General features: G+C 47.7%; 1 protein-coding gene across 2 annotated transcripts in view; it reads right to left on the reverse strand.

Annotated features, from left to right (window-relative positions):
• SBNO2 (strawberry notch homolog 2) overlaps nucleotides 1–20,958 on the reverse strand; it is a 162,178-nt gene that overhangs the window by 91,117 nt on the left and 50,103 nt on the right. For both annotated transcript variants that reach the window (XM_087873738.1, XM_087873691.1), the window contains exons 3-4: nucleotides 19,119–19,198; nucleotides 2,148–2,271 (exon numbers count right to left, since the gene is read on the reverse strand). In XM_087873738.1, the coding sequence (XP_087729864.1) occupies nucleotides 2,148–2,271; nucleotides 19,119–19,198 (204 nt within the window). The remainder of the gene's footprint in view (nucleotides 1–2,147; nucleotides 2,272–19,118; nucleotides 19,199–20,958) is intronic.

Here is a 20,958-nt window from a genome sequence, read left to right on the forward strand (position 1 = left end):
CCAATAGAAGTTATTTTTCTCTACAGGTAGTCCTTGACTTACAATGGTTTGCTTAGCAACCCATTGATGTTTTCACAGAGCTACCTGGGGGGAATTACCTAAGATCCAAATTCAAACTTCCAACAGCCGCTCACATTTATGGCTGTTTCTAGCAACTCGCAGTCATGTAACTCTGTTTTTGCCGAATACCAACATTTATGAGCTGTGGTGGCGCAGTGGTTAGACTGCAGTACTGCAGGCTACTTCTGCTGCCTGCAATTCGGCAGTTCAAATCCCAGCAGGCTCAAGGTTGACTCAGCCTTCCATCCTTCCCGAGGTCAGTAAAATGAGGACCCAGGTTGCTGGGGGCAATAGGCTGACTCTGTAAACTGCTTAGAGAGGGCGGTAAAAGCACTGTAAAGCACTGTAAAGTCTAAGTCCGTGATGGCGAACCTATGGCACGCGTGCCACAGGTGGCATGCAGAGCCATATCGGTGGGCACGCGAGCGTTGCCCTAGTTCAGCTCTGGCACGCAGGTATGTGCTGGTCAGCTGATTTTTGGGCCTTCCGGGCCCACCGGAAGTCGGCAAACAGGCTATTTCCAGCCTCTGAGAGCCTCCGGAGGGGGTGGGGAAGGCTGTTTTTGCCCTCCCCAGGCTCCAAGAAAGCCTCTGGAGCCTGGGGAGGGCAAAAAACGGGCCTACTGGGCCCACCGTGCCATCGCATGCCAAAAGCGAGGAAAACGCAGGGGTGTCGCGCGTACATGCGCGTGGGGGCAAGGCGTACTGAATTATGGGTGTGGACACACGTGGGTGTGACCCCCCCATGCTCCTCCCGCTTTTGGCACACGAAGGCAAAAAGGTTAGCCATCACTGCTATTGCTACTGCTATTTTCGGATTAAAACAATGCCCATTACCAAATTACTCGTTGGTTTTAACAACCGCTGTGTTTGTTTAACGAGCACAGCGTTCACTTAGTGACCAGCTGCTGCAAACAAGCTAGTAAAATTGGGCCAGTCCCATGATTTTCCAACTGTCACAGGTTATGACAGTGATGGACAGGCTCCATTACAGTCATAACTCAAGAACTACCTTTATATAAATTAGGCCAGGGATCTGCAACCTTAAACATCCAAAGAGCCATTTGGACCCGTTTCCCACAGAAAAGAAAACACCGGGAGCCACAAAACCCTTCCCGTGCCTGACTATTTCTTGAGTGGCCACAAAACTAGCATATGTAGTTGAATTAAACATTCTGTTTTCTTCTGAAACTTTTCTTTTCTTGGATTTATCCATGGTTGGCCTACTGGGGGTTGAAAAGCTCAATAAATCACATGCCAGCGGGTGTCACACATTGGCGGTTGTGACACATAATTTGAGTGACAGGGAGCCGCAGCAGAGGGGTGAAAGAGCCACATGCGGCTCCAGAGCCGCAGGTTGCTGACCCCTGAATTAGGCAATGTAATAGGTAAGTCTCAGAAAATGACAGGAAGCAGCTCCTCTTGAAATCCCCGATTTTCATCAGCATCAAATTTTTAGGTAGAGCAGAACCTATTATACAATGTAACTACAGGTAGTCCTCGACTTATGACCACAAGGGAGCCCCAAATTTCCATGGCTAAGCAAGGCAGTTGTTAAGTGAGCTTTGCCTCGTTTTACAACCTTTTGTCCTATAGTTGTTAAGCGAACGAATGCACTTAAATGAATCACACGGCGGTTTAGGGAATCCAATTTCCCCCATTGATTTTGCTTCTCGGAAGCCAGCTCGGAAGGTTACAGGAGAGATTAATGGTTTATGTTATTAGAATAACAGAGCTGAAAGGAACCTTAGAGGTCATCTAGTCCCACCCGCTGCTTAGGCAGGAAACCCCATAGCATTTCAGACAAATGGTTATCAAATCTCTTCTTAAAAACTTCCAGCGTTGGAGCATTTACAATAGAAGGTGACTCCAAGGCACTGCAACCGTCATAAATATGAAGCAGTTGCCAAGCGTACTGAATTTTTGATCACCTGACCGTGGGGGGGATGCCGCAAAAATCAGTCATGGTTAGTTTTTCAGCGCTGTTTTAACTTCAAACGGTCACTAAGCGAATGGCCGTAAGTCGAGGGCTACCTGCAAAGCTTCGCCTTCGCAAAAGAAGAAAAAAAAAAGTTTGGCCTTCCTTACCTGAGCGAAGTCGCCATTTCTGGGTAAGAAATCAGCAAGGCCTTGAGGTGCGAAGTTGGGATCCGAGAAGAGCTGCCCGTTGGTGGAATTGGTGTAGAAATTCGAAGGGGCATTAAAATATTGCCTGTAAAGGAACGGAAAGTATTATCGGATCGGAGACTTCGTTTTGAAAGCGCTTTGCCCTGTGACTGCAGAGCAGTGGTGGGTTCCTCCCGGTTCGGCCGAGCCGGTAGCGGTGACGATATGACGTCACCGAACTGGTTCTGCTCCACCCGCCCCCCCATTATTCTTACCTTTTATTTGGCCCCACCCCCAATCTATTGCTGCCTCCTGAGTCCCAGCTGATTGGCTGGAAGGAAAAAAACTGTTTAAACTCTTGCAGGGCTTCAAAGGGCCACCCTACAGCTGATCAGTGTGGTGGTAGACCGGTGCCTCCAAAAACAAATGAGTAGACCCAGGGGTGGGTTCTAAATTTTTTTACTACCAGTTCTGTGGGCATGGCTTATTTTGTGGGTGTGGCTTGGAGGTCATGTGACTAGGTGGGCGTGGCTAGCTGGTCAGAGTCATTTCTGGAAGGTCCTCACACTTACGACCAGTCCTCGCACTTACGACCCGACTCATTTGTTTGCTTTTAACACTGATCAGCTGTAGGGCGGCCCTTTGAAGCTCCGTGGCAAGAGTTTAAACAGTTCTTTTCCCTCTAGTCATCATTTGGGACTCAGGAGGCAGCAATAGATTGGGGGTGGGACCAAATAAAAGGTAAGAATAACGTGGCGGGGTGGGAGGGCGGGGAGGAGAACCAGTTCGGTGACGTCATATCGTCACCGCTACTGGCTCGGCCGAACCGGACCGAACCGGGAGGAACCCACCACTGAGTAGACCGGTACAGCTCTGCAAGCAGTTAAAAGCCTGGTAGACCAGTACCTCTGCTAAATCCTAAAGAATTGTCACATGACCATCAAGCCACGCCCACAAAATAAGCCACGCCCACAGAACCAGTAATAAAAAATTTTAGAACCCACCCCTGCTGCAGACACAGGGGTGGAGTGGGGCTTTTATTTAAACAAAACTAAACAAAACAAAACAATAGAGCAATAGAGAAAATAAAGTAGAAAAACAAGGAACACAAAGCCACAATCAAAAGTGAAAAACAAATACGACACAGCCAAATTTACGTATCTAAGAACTACGCCTTTCTATATGTATATTATACAGGTGGTCCTCGACTTGCGACCACAACGGAGCCCAAAATTTCCCTTGCTAAGGGAGACATTGGTTAAGTGATATTTGCCCCATTTCTGGCCGCAGTTGTTAAGCGAATCACAGCAGTGGGTAAGTCAGCAACACGGTTGTTAAGTGAATCTGGGTTCCCCGTGGACTTTGCTTGTTGGAAGGTCGCAAAAGGGGATCACGTGACCCCGGGAGACTGCAACCGTCATAAATATGAGTCAGTTGCCAAGCGTCTGAATTTTGATCACGCGACCATGGGGAGGCTGCAACTGTCGTAAATGTGAAAAATGGTCATAAGTCCCTTTTTTCAGTGCCGTTGTAACTTTGAATGGTCGCTAAATGAACTGTTGTAAATCGAGGACTACCTGAGTGTAAAACAAAGGGTGACTATATTTCACTAGCACTGACAATGAATGCTTGGAAGGATACCGCATTTAAATATTTTGGCACATCGCTACCCAAACGCCCCCAAAAGTTTTAGATGACCTGATTCTGTCCTTACATTCTACCCACAATCAGCAGCTCTCCAGAAGTTTGAAATTACTAGGTACCATTGCTTTGGTCGCTTGCAATTACGTACTCACCAAGAGGCTAGTCCTCACCCTTGAAAGGGAAAGCATCTGACTGATTACAGACAGGAAGGAAAAAGAGATCCCAGCTGATCTGGATGGTATCAGTGAGTTAATTATCAGAATCTGGATTTACATTCGCCGAAACTTTACAGGTAGTCCTCGACTTATAAACATTCATTCAGCGACCGTTCAAAATTAAACAGCACTGAAAAAAAATGACTTATGACCAGTCCTTGAACTTATGAATATTGCAGCATCCCCACGTTCACATGATCAAAATTCAGGAGCCTGCACACTGGCATTTCAGATAGTCCTCGACTTACAACAGTTCATTTAGTGACGGCTAATGGCACTGAAAAAAGTAACCTGTGACCATTTTTCACACTTGATTATTGCAACATCCCCATAGTCACATAATCAAAATTCAGACGCTTGGCAACTGACTCACATTTATGACCGTTATAGTGTCCTGGGCTCATGTGATCTCCTTTTGAGACCTTCTGACCAGCAAAATCAACGGGGAAGCCAGACTCACTTAACAACCGTGTTACTAACTTAACAGCTGCAGGGATTCACTTAACAACTGTGGAAAGGAGGTCGTAAAATGGAGCAAAATTCGACCCCTGACCACAATTGAGCCCCAAATTTTTGTTGTTAAGTGAGACATTTGTTGAGCGCTGTCCCATTTTACGGTCCTTTCTCGTCTCGGTTCTTAAGTGAATCACTGCAGTTGATAACTTAGCAACCCGGTTGTTAAGTGAATCGGGCCTCCCCCATGGATTTCGCTTCTCAGAAGGCGGCCAAAGGGGATCACGTGACCTTGGGAGTCTGCAACCGTCGTTAAGTATGAACCGGTTGCCAAGCGTCTCAATTTTGATCACAGGACGCTGCCAAGGTCATAGTTGTGAAAAACAGTCATAAGTCGCTTTTTCAGTCCCCTTGAATGGTCACTAAACCAACTGTTGTAAGTTGAGGACAAAGGAGGAAGTGGGTATGTTGGACAACCTATCTCTCCTTTAAACCCTCAGGTGCTTAACTTGAGAGCTGGATAAATGCAGGCCAAGTCTTCAAGATTAGAGCCTTGGTGGCGCAGTGGACTAAGTGCTGTCAAAGTAGCACTTAGTTGCCAGCTGCCTGCAATTACTGCAAGTTCGAATCTCACCTGGCTCAAGGTTGACTCAGCCTTCCATCCTTCTGAGGTAGGTAAATTGAGGACCCGGTTTGTGGGGGCAATAAGCTGACTTTGTATAAAAAAGAACACTGTTTAGGGGGGGCCCGAAAGCCCTACTAAGCAGGTATATACAAAAGTATGAAAGGCTATTGCTTAACGCATTGTAAGCCACCCTGAGTCTCCGGAGAAGGGCGGCATATAAATCGAACTAATAAATAAATAAATAAATAAATTCAATATTAAATCTGGTTGCGGGGGGGTCAGAGAAGTGGCCTGGGCTTCATTAGATCCACAAGATCTGTGTTAAGGTTCATTGTGTTGGCCATTTAAAGCACTCCATGGCATCGGGCCTAGCTATCTTCGAGACCGCCTGCTGCTACCAACGACCTCCCACTGACCAATACGCTCCCACAGAGAGGGCCTCCTCAGGGTGCCATCAGCCAGACAGTGTAGGCTGGTGACCCCCAGGGGGAGAGCCTTCTCTGTGGGGGCACCTACTATCTGGAATGAGCTCCCCCCAGAGATAAGGAGAATCCAAGACCTCAGTGCCTTCCGCCATGCCCTTAAAACCTACTTTTTCCAGCAAGCCGGGCTGGCTTAGGAAGAAATTTTTTAAAATTTTTAAATGTTTAATTGGTTTGTGGTTTTCTAAATTTTGGGCCAAATTTATATAGATTTTAATTGTTTTTAATATTTGTATTTCATGTTTTTAATTCTGGCTGTGCACCGCCCTGAGTCCTCAGGGAGAAGGGTGGTGTATGAATTGAAAAATAAATAAATAAATAAATTCTTTTTAGATCTCCTGCCCACACATCCGTCGCCTAAGCACACACTCATGAGTTCCGCCTCCAGGCAACGGTGAGGACCAGCCACCTGAAGAGTCCTCCTTCAATAAGGGAGAGACGCACGCACACAAAGCCGCCCCCTCGGTTTACGCAAAGCAGGATAAGCAGTCGCCAGTTCACATCCTGGAGAGCGGGCGGGGGAGGGGGGGCTGAAGCCACGATAAGGAGGAGGACACTGACGCCGGCTTTCCACCCTTTAAAATCCTCTCGGTCGAAAGAGTGAGTCTGCTCGGCCGAAACCTCTGCCCACAAAGCTTGACACATGGCACCACCTTAAGTTTTGCTTTTACTCTCCCAGCCTGGCTGGTGGGAACGTCCCCGGTTCGGATGCCTCATCTTTCCAGTAAAAGGACGGCCGCGCGCTGCTATGGGACGGGCTGAGCCACAAAAGGCCAGGCAGGGCGCCAAGGCTTACATCCTGCAGAGCGGCTGAGAGCATGTGGGGACCCCTGCAGGAAGGCTGCTGCATCCCCACGGCTGGAGAAACTGCTCCTGTGTTCGGGGTTCCAAGCCCGAAGAGACAGGACCCTAAAACCAGGGCGGATCGATTTATGAAAATGTGTTTAGCTCTCTTTCTCTCTCTCTCTCCTCGAGCCGGCCGGGATTCCCAACGCAGCCGGGGGAAGTGCAGGAAGAACCTGTTTGATCTACGCTCTCTGTGGGTTTTCATCAGAGGTGGGTTTCAGCCGGTTCTGAAGAACTGGTAGCGGAAATTTTGAGTAGTTCAGAGAACTGGTAGTAAAAATTCTGACTGGCCTTGCCCCCATCTATTCTCTGCCTCCCGAGTCCCAGCTGATTGGGAGGAAATGGGTATTTTTTTCGTTTTTTTTGGCTTTAATTTATATGCCGCCCTTCTCCAGAGACTCAGGGCGGCTTACAATGCGTTAAGCAATAGCCTTCATCCTTTTGTATATTTATACAAAGTCAGCTTATTGCCCCCACAATCTGGGTCCTCATTTTACCTACCTTTGAAAGGATGGAAGGCTGAGTCAAGCTTGAGCCTGGTGAGATTCGAACCTGCAGGAATTGCAGGCAGCTGTGTTAATTACAGGGTGCATTAAACCACTGTACTACCAAGGCTACCAAGGATTTTGCAGTATCCTTCCCCGGGAGTGGGGTGAGAATGCCAGACCCACCAAGCCACGCCCACCAAGCCATGCCACACCCACCAAGCCACACCCACAGAACCGGTAGTAAAAGTTCTGACTGGCCCCGCCCCCCTCTATTCTCTGCTTCCCAAGTCCCAGCTGATTAGGAGGAAATGGGTATTTTATTTATTTATTTATTTATTTATTCGCATTTCTATACCGCCCTTCTCCTTTCGGACTCAGGGCGGTGAACAGCCAGATAAAAAACATCTATACAAACATCACAATTAAAATAGAATTAAGATAATTTATAAATTTGGCTCGTAATTTAAAACTTGTCAATTAAAATAAATATTAAAATTTTAAAAATTTTAAAACTAACCCTAAAATCAGGACAGACCGGCTAGTTGAAAAAAATGAGTTTTTAGGGCCCGACGAAAAATCCGGAGGTCGGAGATCACTCGTATCTCTGGGGGTAGATTGTTCCATAGGGTAGGTGCCACCACAGAGAAGGCTCTCCTCCTGGGGGTCGTCAGCCGGCATTGTCTGGCCGACGGCACCCTGAGGAGGCCCTCTCTGTGGGAGCGAACCGGCCGGTGGGAGGCTATTGGTGGCAGAAGGCGGTCCCGTAAGTACCCTGGCCCTAAGCCATGGAGCGCTTTAAAGGTAATCACCAACACCTTGAAGCGCACCCGGAAGTCCACCGGAAGCCAATGCAGCTCGCGCAGGAGAGGAGTCACATGGGAGCGCCCCGTCGCTCCCATAATCCCCCGCGCAGCCGCATTCTGCACCAGTTGGAGCCTCCGGGTGCACCCCAAGGGGAGCCCCATGTAGAGAGCGTTACAATAGTCCAGACGAGAAGTGACGAGTGCTTGAGTGACCGTGCGTAGGGAGTCCCGGTCCAGAAAGGGACGCAACTGGCGTATCAGGCGAACCTGACAAAAAGCCCTCCTGGCCACGGCTGTCATATGCCCTTCTAAGGACAGCCGCGCATCCAGGAGGACACCCAAGTTGCGGGCCCTCTCTGTGGGGGCCAATGATTCGCCCCCAATAACCAGCGATGGCGTCAGCTGGCTATACCGGGACGCCGGCAGCCACAGCCACTCGGTCTTGGAAGGGTTGAGTCGAAGCCTGTTTCTCCCCATCCAGACCCGCACGGCCTCCAGGCACTGGGACATCACTTCCAAGGCATCATTGGGATGGTCTGGGGTGGAAATGTACAGCTGAGTGTCATCAGCGTACTGATGGAACTCCACCCCAAAACCACGGATGATCTCACCCAGCGGCTTCACATAAATGTTGAACAGGAGGGGCGAGAGGACCGACCCTTGCGGCACCCCACAAACAAGGCGCCTTGGGGTCGACCGCTGCCCCCCTGTCAACACAGATTGCGACCGGTCGGAGAGATAGGAGGAGAACCACCGCAAAACAGTGCCCCCCACTCCCAGTCCCTCCAGCCGGCGCAACATGATACCATGGTCGATGGTATCAAAAGCCGCTGAGAGGTCTAATAGGACCAGGATAGAGGAATAACCCCTATCCCGGGCCCTCCAGAGATCATCCACCAACGCGACCAATGCCGTTTCCGTGCTGTACCCAGGTCTGAAGCCGGACTGGAGCGGATCCAGATAGACAGCTTCATCCAGGTACTGGGGAAGCTGTCGCGCCACCACACTCTCAACAACCTTCGCAATAAAGCGAAGGTTGGAGACTGGACGATAGTTAGCCAAAATAGCCGGATCCAGGGATGGCTTCTTGAGGAGAGGCCTCACCACCGCCTCTTTCAAGGCGGCCGGCAGGACACCCTCGCTCAAAGAAGCGTTAATAATCCCCTGGAGCCAGCCTCGTGTAACCTCCCGGGAAGCCAGCACCAACCAGGAGGGACACGGGTCCAATAAACATGTGGTTGCGTTCAGCCGTCCCAAGATCCTGTCCATGCAGTATCCTTCCCCGGGAGTGGGGTGAGAATGGAGATTTTACAGTATTCTTCCCCTGCCACGCCCACCAAGCCATGCCCTGTCCTACCCACCAAGCCACACCCAGAGAACCGGTAGTAAAAAATTTTTGAAACCCACCACTGGTTTTCGCGTTTTACTTCTTAAATGTTTTTAACCTTCTTGACGTCAGCAAAAAACAGGTAGTCCTCGACTTACAACAATTCGTTCAGTGACTGTTCGAAGTTACAACGGCACCGAAAAAAGTGACTTAGGAGCCCTTTTCACACTGCAGCGTCCCCCATGGTCACGTGATTTGCATTCAGATGCTTGACAACTGGTTCACATTTGTGACGGTTTGCAGTGTCCCGGGGTGGGGTGGGGGTGGGGATGGGGTGTGTGTCATGTGATCCCTTTTGCGACCTTCCGACAAGCGAAGTCAAGGGGGAAATTGTTACTTATTTAACAACTGCAGTGATTCACTTAACAAAGCTGCCAAGACAAGAAGAGTCGTAAAATGGGGCAAAACTCACTTAACAAATGTCTCACTTAGCAACATGAATTCTGGGCTCAGTTGTGGTCATAAGTCAAGGACTAACTGTATTGGGGGCCCAATTGGCAAAAGAAAGCTCAGGACCGTATTGGTTGGAAGTATGAAGAAGAGGCCTTCATCCTGCAGTGGATAGGCAATAGCTAAAATGAGGATGAGGCAGGGGTGAAATGCTCCCAGTTCGGACTGGATCGCCCGATCCAGTAGCGATGGAGGCGGGTGGTTCGGAGAACCGGTAACAAAAATCCCTGCCCCCCCATGCCCAGCTGAGCCACATAATCATCAGAGGCTTTTTTTTTAACTTTTAAAAGCATTTTTTCTACAACCTCTTCGGCCGAAAAATTGCTTTTAAAAGTAAAACAAAAAAAAGCCTCTGCTGATCAGGCAACTCAGCTGGGATCGTCAGAGGCTTTTGAAAGGATTTTTTTTTTACAATCTCTTCACTGAAGAGGTTGTAGAAAAAATGGTTTTAAAAGTTTTTTTTTAAAAAAAATTGGCCACGCCTACCCAGTCACATTATCCACCACCACCAAGCCACGCCCACAGAACCAGTAGTAACAAATTTTAGATTTCACCAGTGGGATGATTGTTATATATTATGTTCTCCTACAAATAATCCTCGTCTTACAACCATTCGTTTAGTGACCGTCAAAAGTTAAAACAGCACTAAAAAAAAGTGACTTATGACTGTTTTTCATGCTCATGACCAATATCGCATCCCCATGGTCATGTGATCAAAATTCGGACACTTGGCAACTGGTTCATATTTATGACGGTTACAGTGTCTGGAGTCACGTCATCCCCTTTTGGCAACCTTCTGGCAAGAAAAGTCAATGGGGAAGCCAGATTCACTTAACAACCGTGTTACTAATTTAACAACTGCAGGGATTCACTTAACGACTGTGGCATGAAAGGTTGCGATAGGGAACAAAATTCACACTATAACCCTCTTGCTTATAAAACAGACACTGTTGGGCTCAATTGTGGGTCATAAACTGAGGATTGTCTGTGTTTTATCTGGCATGCTGGTTTCCAAGCACCCGGATTTTGATCGCCTGAACTTGGGTTGTTAAGTGCAAAGACTGATTGTAAGTCACCTTTTTCAGTCCCGTTGTAACTTCGAATGACGGCTAAACAAATGGTTGTAAATTGAGGATTGCCCTATAGGTGCTCCTCGATTTACAAGCAGGTCGCTTAATGACTGTCCAAAGTTACAACGGCACTGAAAAAAGTGACTTATGGCCATTGTTCACACTTACGACCTTTGCGGCATCCCCATGGCCGTGTGATGAAAAGTCAGATGCTTGGTAACTGGTTCATACTTATGACTGTTGCTGTGTCCCGAGGTCACATGGTCCCCATTTTGCAACCTTTTGAGAAGCAAAATCAACGGGAACCCACTTAACAACCGGGTTACTAACTTGTCCCCCTCAGAACGGGCTCACAATCTGGGTGTCCTCCTAGACTCACAGCTAAGATTGGAACAACATCTGACAGCAGTGTTGTGGCTCCGTTGCCTGAGCCTGGGCTATCGACAGATGCAGACTCTGAGAGTGAGGGAGAGGAGTTGGCAAGGCCTCCCTCTCCAGGACCCTCCTCTCTGGCAATGCCTCCGGAGGACACCGAAGGCCAAGAGATAGGCCCAGAGCCAAGCACGTCCCCGCAGCCACAGGTGGACAGCGACAAAGGAGATAAGTGCTGGCTGGATCCTCGACAGTGGCGCAGGGAGAAGCGTGCGCAGCAGAAGGGAAGGTGTGCCAGAGATTAGCTGAGTCACTGGACCACACCCCACAGGGTATAAATGTGGGTGTGGTGGCCGGTTCAGTTTGTGATGAGCAAAAACTAGAAATAATCCATGATCTCTGCGTTACTGGACTTCTGCCTGCCTTGTCGGACTGCATTTGGACTAATCCTTGTATTGCTGAAACTTTGCCTGCTTTATCGGAATGCTTGCAGTCTAATCTGTTTTGTGTGAGTAAAGTCTGAATTGGCAGGTAGCCACTGGGTTGCTGCCAGCTTTATCTTCAAAGACTTTGTCATGTGGCTTATTAACTCCGGGCCGTCTGTGGGGATGCGTGTGTGGGACAGGGACAGAACAAGCTGTGGCTAGGGGGACCTTTGCACAGGTTCATCTGGTGCACCAATTACAACCCTACTTGGATCAGGAGGCTCTCCTCACAGTCACTCATGCCCTTGTCACCTCACAGTTGGATTATTGCAACGCGCTCTACATGAGGCTACCCTTGAAGAGTGTTTGGAGACTACAGTTGGTCCAGAATGCAGCCGCGCGAGCTATTGTGGGTGCACCTAGATACACCCATATTACACCAATTCTCCGTGAGCTGCACTGGCTCCCTATCGGTCTCCGGACGCAATTCAAGTTGTTGGTTATTACCTTTAAAGCCCTACATGGCTCAGGGCCAGGCTATCTTCGAGACCGCCTTCTACTGCATAGCTCCCATCGACCGGTAAGATCCCACAGAGTTGGTCTCCTCCAGGTCCCATCAGCTAAACAATGTTGGTTGGCGGGCCCGCAGGGGAGGGCCTTCTCTGTGGGTGCCCCGGCTCTCTGGAACCAATTACCACCTGAGGTCCGGACCGCCCCCACCCTATTGGCCTTTCGAAAAGCAGTGAAGACCTGGCTTTTCCGGCAGGCCTGGGGCCGTTGATCTCGCTACAGCGATCTTGCTAGACCCGGACATGGAATGGAGTGTATGGGTTTTTAATGTTCTTTTAAATAATTTTTTACGGGATATTGTTCGCATCGTTTTTTTGCTGTAAGCCGCCCAGAGTCCCTAGGGAGTTGGGCGGCATAGACATGAGACTAATAAATAAATAAATAAATTATCCACTGCAGTGATTCACTTAACAACGGTGGCAATAAAGGTCATAAAAGGGGTGCAAAACTCACTTAACTGAGCCGTAGTGGCACAGTGGTTAGAATGCAGTACTGTAGGCTACGTCAGCTGACTCCCAGATGCCTGCAGTTTCGCAGTCCGAGTCTCACCAGGCTCAAGGTTGACTCAGCCTTCCATCCTTCCGAGGTCGGTAAAATGAGGACCCGGATTGTTGGGAGCAATAGGCTGACTCTGTAAACCAGCGGTCACCAACAAAATTTTGGTGGTCCGCAGAAAAATTATTTGCATTTTTTATATTGCACTAAATCAGGGGTCCTCAAACCTTGGCCCATGGGCTGGATACGTGCAATGAACGTTTGTGTTGCTGCAGAGAGTCTCCCCCTTCAGGGTCTTCTTGTGTGGGTCAGAGGGGGGCAGAAATTCTGACTTGGGATCTGCTTCGGCCTCCTGGTGCCAGGGCTTTGGGCAAAGGCTGGAGGGAAGTGCCACTGGTGGCGAAGAGCCGGAGACAGTAGTGGGATTCAGATAATTTAACAACCGGTTCTCTGCCCTAATGATCGGCTGGGTAGACGTGGCTGGGTGGTCATGTGACTGGGTGGGTGTGGCCAACTTGACATCATTCACATTGAGGGGCACCTCATTTCGCCCAGCCTCTCCTCGCCATGCCTGGCCCGACCCCGCCTCTCTCCTCCCCTCCCAGCCATTCCTTGTCACGCCCAGCTACTCGTCCCGCCACCCAGCCGGGCGAGTGGCCAGGTGGCCAGGCGAGCAGGTGGGCGGTGAGGCAAAGAGTGGCTGGGTGGGGAGGGGTGAAGCGAGGCGGGGCCAGGCATGGCGAGGCACGCTATTCAGCCAGTTCACCAAACTGCACAAAAAGTTAGCTACCGGTTCTACCGAACCTGTGTGAACCAGCTGAATCCCACCATTGGCTGGAGGGCCTCGTTCCAATTGGACTGCATCATGGCCTGAAACCGGCTGACCATCTCAGCCCACTGAGCCTCCAGGCACCTGTACCTGGCCTTGCACTCCCACAGGTCTTCCCTCTGCTTCAAAAGCCTATGCTCGTAGTCCTCAGTGAGGGACTTCTGCTGAGCCTCCTTCTCAGCCAGATCCAATTTGAACTGAGCTGTTTTGCCAGCTCTTTCTTGTGGTGGCTGCTTAGCTCCAACAACTGCTTCCTGTTGGGGCCCTAAGGAGCCCGGGCGGGGAGGCAAGGAGCAGCGAGTAGAGCCTGGCAAGGCGCCCCTTGACGTGAGTGACATCGAGTTGGCCACACCCAGCCAGTCACATGACCACCTTGCCACGCCCACCCAGCCGGTCATTAGGCAGATCACATTAGTGGTCCGCGGGATTTAAAATTATGAATTTAGTGGTCCCTGAGGTCCAAAAGGTTGGTGACCCCTGCTGTAAACCGCTTAGAGAAGGCTGTAAAGCACTGTGAAGTGGTGTATAAATCTAAGTGCTATTGCTATTAACAAATGTCCCACTTAGCAACAGAACTTTTAACGAATGTCTCTCTCGTCCACAGAAACGTGGGCTCACTCAATTGCGGTCGTAAGTCAAGGACTGCCTGTAGTGCAGAGTTCCGAATCCTCGACCTGCGCCAAAGGAACCCGAGGTTACGTTAAGCCCCACGGCTGGCGTTGAGCAAAGCCGGGTGAGAACAGCCACGGAGAGAAAAGGGAGGATTGAATCCTAATCAATAACCTTCATCCACCATCTGCTACTCAATACACAGCAAACAGAAGTAGTAGGAGTAAGTAGAAGAGGAACCTCTCTTATCAATCCCCCAAGAGGGTTCAGAAAGTAGGATTTACAGTAATACTCTTGGAGAAAAAACGACCTATACGCTCTGTTCCAAGCATAGGCGGTGTCCGCTGCAGCCCTCCAGCTGCAAATAGAGCTGAGGCTGCCGCACTGAAGCAGTTCTTTCGTCTCTGCCTCCCAATGCCCAGACCTAGATGGAAAAGCACCGTTTGCAAACTCTTTTCAAGCGGTGCCGAGTTCAAAAGACACGAGAAGCTGTTCTGTTGCTGGTCTTGTGTCGGCTAGCTGGATTATCAACTGTTTTCAGCAGTTTACCCGAAAGATAAATTGGGATCTGCTGAACAGGTCTCTTTGGGAAGGTTGCAATAGCATGGGTGGACTTCAACTCCCAGAATAGCAATAGCAATAGCATGGGTGGACTTCAACTCCCAGAATTCCCCAGGCAGCATGGCTGCCTGGGGAATTCTGGGAGTTGAAGTCCACCAATCTTAATGGGGCCAAAGTTGAAAAACATTGCTCAAAGTGTAGGCTTAGAGAAATGAAGCAGGATTAACAAGCATTGTCTTGCGTGGGAAGTCCTCGATTTACAACAGTTCATTTAGTGACCGTTCAAAGTTACAACGGCACCAAAAAGGGCCATTTTTCACACTTATATGACCATTGCAGCATTGTCACATGATCAAAATTGAGCCTTGGTAGTACAGTGGTAGTACAGTACTAAGAGCCTTGGTAGTACAGTGGTCTAAGGCACCCTGTTATTAAGCTGGTTATTAAGACCAGATGCCTACAATTACTGCAGGTTCGAATCTCGCCAAGGCTCAAGGTTGACTCAGCCTTCCATCCTTTCTAAGGTAGGTAAATTGAGGACCCAGTTTGTGGGGGCAATAAGCTGACTTTGTATAAATATACAAAAGGATGAAGGCTATTGCTTAGCGCATTGTAAGCCGCCCTGAGTCTCCAGAGAAGGGCGGCATATAAATCAAATTTTTTTTAAAAAATTCAGACGTTTGGCAACTGGTTTGTATTTATGACGGTTGCAATGTCCCGGGGGTCACACGATCATTTTTTGTGACCTTCTGACCAGCAAACTCAATGGGGAAGCCAGATTCACTTAACAACTGTCTTACTAACTTAACAACTGCAATAATCCACTTAACAATTTGGCAAGAAAAGTCGTAAAATGGAGCAAAACTCACTTAACAAATGTTTCACTTAGCAACATAAATTTTAGGACCAATTGTGGTCGTAACCCGAGGGTTACCTGTAATTCGTCTGGGCCATGACTGGACTCATCTCTGGAGGCTTGACTAGCAGAGAACCAAAACATCCAAACCACAGTTTCTCTCCCAGGGCGCAAAGAAAAAAATATCTGCTGTGAACTTCACATGGCGTCAGGAAGGGCATCCGGTCAGTAAATGCTCAGCTCCATTCGGTCACCCTGACTCTAGCCCGAATTAAGGGATTACAGGGTCATAAAAAGGGAATTTTTAATTGTGGTCGTAAGTTGAGGATTACCTATAGTTGTTACGGGAGGCAGCTTCCTGTCAGCTTCCCACAACCGAGTCAGTGGGGAAGCCGGCAGGAAATTGCAAGTCCCACACCAGCAAGCTGGCAAGTGGTTGTGGCTGGCTGGAGTGGGGTACACGGGTTGGCTGGGGAGGGTGCACTAGGGTGCGAGAGAGGTGTAGCAAGGCTCAAAAAAAGTATGGAGGGGTGCTTGAATGGCTGGCATGGCATGAGTACACAGGAGCTGGGAGAGGGTGCATGGGTGAGGAAGACTTATCCAAGCAACTCCTGGCCTTTTCTGATGGCTTCCCCATTGATTTAAATGTGAGCCACTTGACAAGTGCCCAGGTCACAATCATGTAACGATGGGGGTGCTGGGACAGCTGGAAGTCCAATAATTAGTTATAACTACCATTAGTTATAACTACCATTCATCCAGCTTCAGACTGTCACTGAATGAACAGCCATAGGTCGAGGACTATATAAACACACAGGGATTATATCTTCCTACATATAGCATGCTTATTACTGGATTGTCGCAAAGGTGCTTTTCCAAGAGGCACCTGGATTTTGTCGCTTTTCTCTGAAGACTTTTCGCTTCTCATCCAAGAAGCTTCTTCAGTGCTGAAGACTGAAAGCAGAACAGAAGAAGCTTCTTGGATGAGAAGCGAAACGTCTTCAAAGAAAAACCACGAAAGTCCAGTTGCCTCTTGAAAAAGCACCTTTGCGACAACTATGACCTGGATGATTGAGAATCTCCATAGACATTTATTACTGGATTGTATCTCCCTACATAAGATTCCTGCAACAAAATCTTTATACAGTGATACCTCTCGGTACTCATCCTTAATTGGTTTCAGGAGATGCAATGAGTATCAAAAACAAGGAGTACCAAATAAGTCTTTTCCCATAAGGAATAATATAGCGAGTCACAAGGCAGCCGACATCGACAAATTCTAGATTTTGCGTTGAGTATCAAACAAATGAGGAGTATCAGGACAAAGTTTTTGTGTCAAAATGCGTTGAGCATCAAATTCGATCCGTTTCAAAGCAATTAAGTAAAGGTAGTCCTCGATGTACGACCACAATTGAGGCCAACATGTTCTGTTGCTAAGTGAGACATTGGTTAAGTGATATTGGCCCCATTTTGCGACCTTTCTTGCCACAGTTGTTAAATGAATCACAGCAGTGGGTAAGTCAGCAACATGGTTGTTAAGTGAAACTGGATTCCCCACTGACTTTGCTTGTCAAAAGTCACAAAAGGCGATCACGTGACACACACCCCCAGGACAATTTTGATCAGGCGACCCATGGGGATGCTGCAATGGTCGTAAGTGTGAAAAATAGTCACCAGCTCCTTCTTTCAGTGCCATTGTAACTTTGAACAGTCATTAAATGAGCTCTTGCGATCTGGTGAGATCAGGCCATGAATGGTGTGAATGAGTTTTAATGTTTTTAATTCTTAAATGTTTTTTATAATGATTTTAAATGCATTGTGAGCCGCCCTGAGTCTTCGGAGAGGGGCGGCATACAAATTGAATTAATAAATAAATAATAAATAAATAAATAAATAAGCTGTTGTAAGTCGTGGACTACCTGAATGTTTCAAAAAAGGATGACTGTATTTCGCTAGCATTGACAAGGGATGCTTGAAAAGATTCACAATTAATTTTATTTATTTATTTATTTATTTATTATTTGATTTGTATACCGCCCTACTCTCGAAGGACTCAGGGCGGTGAACAGCCAAGCAATAAAATACATAAATACACAAAATTTAAAACCAGATAAAATCAAATTAAATCATTTTGGCCCAGACAGATTAAAACACCCCAATAATTTAAAAACAGATTAAAATTTACATATTAAAAGAGGGAGGAGATTAGGCCAAGCCCGCTTGATGGAATAAAAAAGTCTTCACAGCGCGGCGGAAGGTGCGCAGATCCGGAATCCTCTGTATCTCTGGGGGGAGCTCATTCCAGACGGTAGGTGCCCCCACAGAGAAGGCTCTCCCCCTAGGGGTCGCCAGCCGACACTGTTTGGCTGACGGCACCCAGAGGAGTCCCTCTCTATGACAGCGTACTGGCCGGTGGGAGGCTATTGGTGGTAGTAGGCGGTCCCGTAGATAACCAGGTCCTAAGCCATGGAGCACTTTGAAGGTGGTAACCAAAACCTTGAAGCGCACCCGGAAGACCACCGGGAGCCAGTGCAGCTCGCGCAGGAGAGGTGTCACATGGGAGCGCCATGACGCTCCCATTACCACCCGCGCGGCCGCACTCTGCGCCAGTTGGAGCCTCCGGGTGCTCCTCAAGGGGAGCCCCATGTAGAGAGCATTACAATAGTCCAGGCGGGAGGTGACGAGGGCATGAGTGACCGTGCGTAACGAGTCCCGATCCAGATCTTTGAATGATTACGGACAGAAAGGAAAAAGAGATCTCTCATTATCCCAGCTGATCTAGGTAAAGATAAAGGTTCCCCTCGCACATACGTGCTAGTCGTTCCCGACTCTAGGGGGCAGTGCTCATCTCCGTTTCAAAGCCGAAGAGCCAGCGCTGTCCGAAGATGTCTCCGTGGTCATGTGGCCGGCACGACTCAACGCCAAAGGTGCCCGGAACACTGTTCTCTTCCCACCAAAGGTGGTCCCTATTCTTCTACTTGCATTTTTTACGTGCTTTCGAACTGCTAAATTGGCAGGAGCTGGGACAAGTAACGGGAGTTCACCCCGTTCCGTGGCACTAGGGTTTCGAACCGCTGAACTGCCGACCTTTCAATCGACAAGCTGAGTGTCTTAGCCGCTGAGCCACCGTGTCCCTTCCAGCTGATCTAGATGGTATCAATTAGTTACCAGAATCTGGATTTAGATTCGAGACAGGTGTTAAGTGGATTTTGCCCCATTTTACAACCTTAGTTGTTAACTGAATCTGGCTTCCCCACTGACTTGTCAGAAGGTGGCAAAAGGGGGATCCCATGACCCTGGGACGCTGCGATCCTCATAAATTATGAACCGGTTGCCAAGCATCCGAATTTTGATCCCATGACCCTGGGGACGCTGCAGCGGTTGCAAGTGTGAAAAATGGTCTTAAGTCACTTCTTTCAGCCATGTTGTAACTTGGAGCGGTCACAAAATGAAGTGCTGTAAGTCGAGGACTACCTGTACCAAGGTACCACTGTGGAAATAAGATGCTCTATTTCTTTATCTTTTAGGCCTGGTTTTTATTTATTTATCGTTCAAAATGATCCCGAGCCATTTTGGTTTTTGTATATCAACACAAATTTTGACAACTGTTTTCCTTCTGGGATTGTTTTGGGTTTTTTTTCCCCTTAATTTCCCAAACTAGCATGCAGCCCTGATTATTTCCTAGCTTGAGCAGTGGGTTAGACTAGAAGACCTCCCAGGTCCCTTCCAGCTCTCTTCTGTAGTTTTTTGCGATCTCCCACAAATGCACTTACTGGTTTTCATTCAGGAAAAATGGTGCTGAATACGAAGGAGGTGCAAACAGGGATGAACTCCAGCAGCCGGAAGCAGAATTCTGCAGAACGACAAAGCAGGTTTCAAAATACGTGCGGTACGTTCAGGAACTTTCAAAGCCTTTTCAGACTGCAACTGCGGTATCCGTAGTTGATAATTCAAGGACAAATACGTGATGCAGAAACAATGCTTCTGAGAAGCAAGAGAAGCATTGAAAGAAGCCAGAAGTTTGCAGAGAAATATTTTAAAAAATTTGGGGGAGAAAAAATCACAAAAACTCCCCCCACTAGGACTGGCCCATCCCACCCGGGCTGGCAGAAAAGGCATGCTATGGGTTCCGTCAGCCCAATTATTCCAGCTGCCGGAGTCCAGGAGCAGGGCCTTCTCTGCTGTGGCTACTGCCTTCTGGAACATCTTGCTCCCCCCACAATGTGAGCTTGCCCCCCCCCCACCCTCCCATCCTCTTGTAAGGGCCTAAAGGCCTGCCTCTGCCAGTTGGCCTGGGACTCCAGTGGGGGAATAGCACAATGGAGGAGGTTGATTGAATAACAACAGATTCCCCCCCCTCTTCCACCCCCCCCCCCTAATTCCATCCTCACCTTCCCCACATATCCTTCACTTTAATCTTTGGCTTTAGTTTATTTAGATTTTGAAGTGTATGTACTTTTTATGTCTGTAAACCACTCAAGAGTTACCTCATGATATGATGAGCGGCAAATAAATAAATAAATAATCAATCAATCTTTGGTTTTAATTTATTTAGGTTTTAATGTGTATGTATTTTTTATGTCTGTAAACCATTATATATATATATATATATATATATATATATATATATATATGTATATGTATATGTATATGTATATGTATATGTATATGTATAAGAGCCTTCGTGGCGCAGCAGACTAAAGCACTGTTAAGTAACACCAGCTGCCTGCAATTACTGCGAGTTCAAATCTCACCAGGCTCAAGGTTGACTCAGCCTTCCATCCTTTCTAAGGTAGGTAAAATGAGGACCCGGTTTGTGAAGGCAATAAGCTGACTTTGTATAAAAAAAGAACACCGCTTGGGGGGGGGGGGGGGCAAAAGCCCTACTAAGCAGGTATATACAAAAGTATGAAGGCTACTTCTTAACGCATTGTAAGCCGCCCTGAGTCTCCGGAAAAGGGCGGCATATAAATCGAACCAATAAATAAATAAATAAACACACACACACACACACACACACACACACACACACCTGTCTTATATTTTTTGAACCCCAAAATAGTGCTTGGCCTTATTTTTGGGGAGGTCTCATTATTTTGGGGCGCGTGGAGGAAACCAGAGGAAATGGCAGGGACTGGCTGCGCATGCGTTTAAATATTTGGGGGGGGGGCTTATTTTCAGGGGGGCTTATTTTAGCGCATGCGCTCAAAAGCCTGATTGGGCTTATTATTAGGGGATGTCTTATTTTTGGGGAAACAGGGTATGTGTGTGTAATTTATTGGCTGCCCAGCCTATCTATCTATCTATCTATCTATCTATCTATCTATCTATCTATCTATCTATCTATCTATCATTTATTTATCATTTATCTATCTATCAATCATCTATCTATCATCTATCTATCTATCTATCTATCATCTATCTATCTATCTATCTATCTATCTATCTATCTATCTATCTATCATCTATCTATCTAAAAATAGACAGGCAGGCAACCTTTGGTTTTAATTTATTTAGGTTTTAATGTGTATGTATTTTTATGTCTTTTCCCAAAGTTATCTCATGATAAGATGGGCAGCCAATAAAAATTTTATAAATAACTAAATAAATAAC

Source organism: Pantherophis guttatus, chromosome 1, assembly GCF_059756535.1.
Source record: "Pantherophis guttatus breed Tessera chromosome 1, ASM5975653v1, whole genome shotgun sequence".
NCBI lineage: Eukaryota > Metazoa > Chordata > Lepidosauria > Squamata > Colubridae > Pantherophis > Pantherophis guttatus.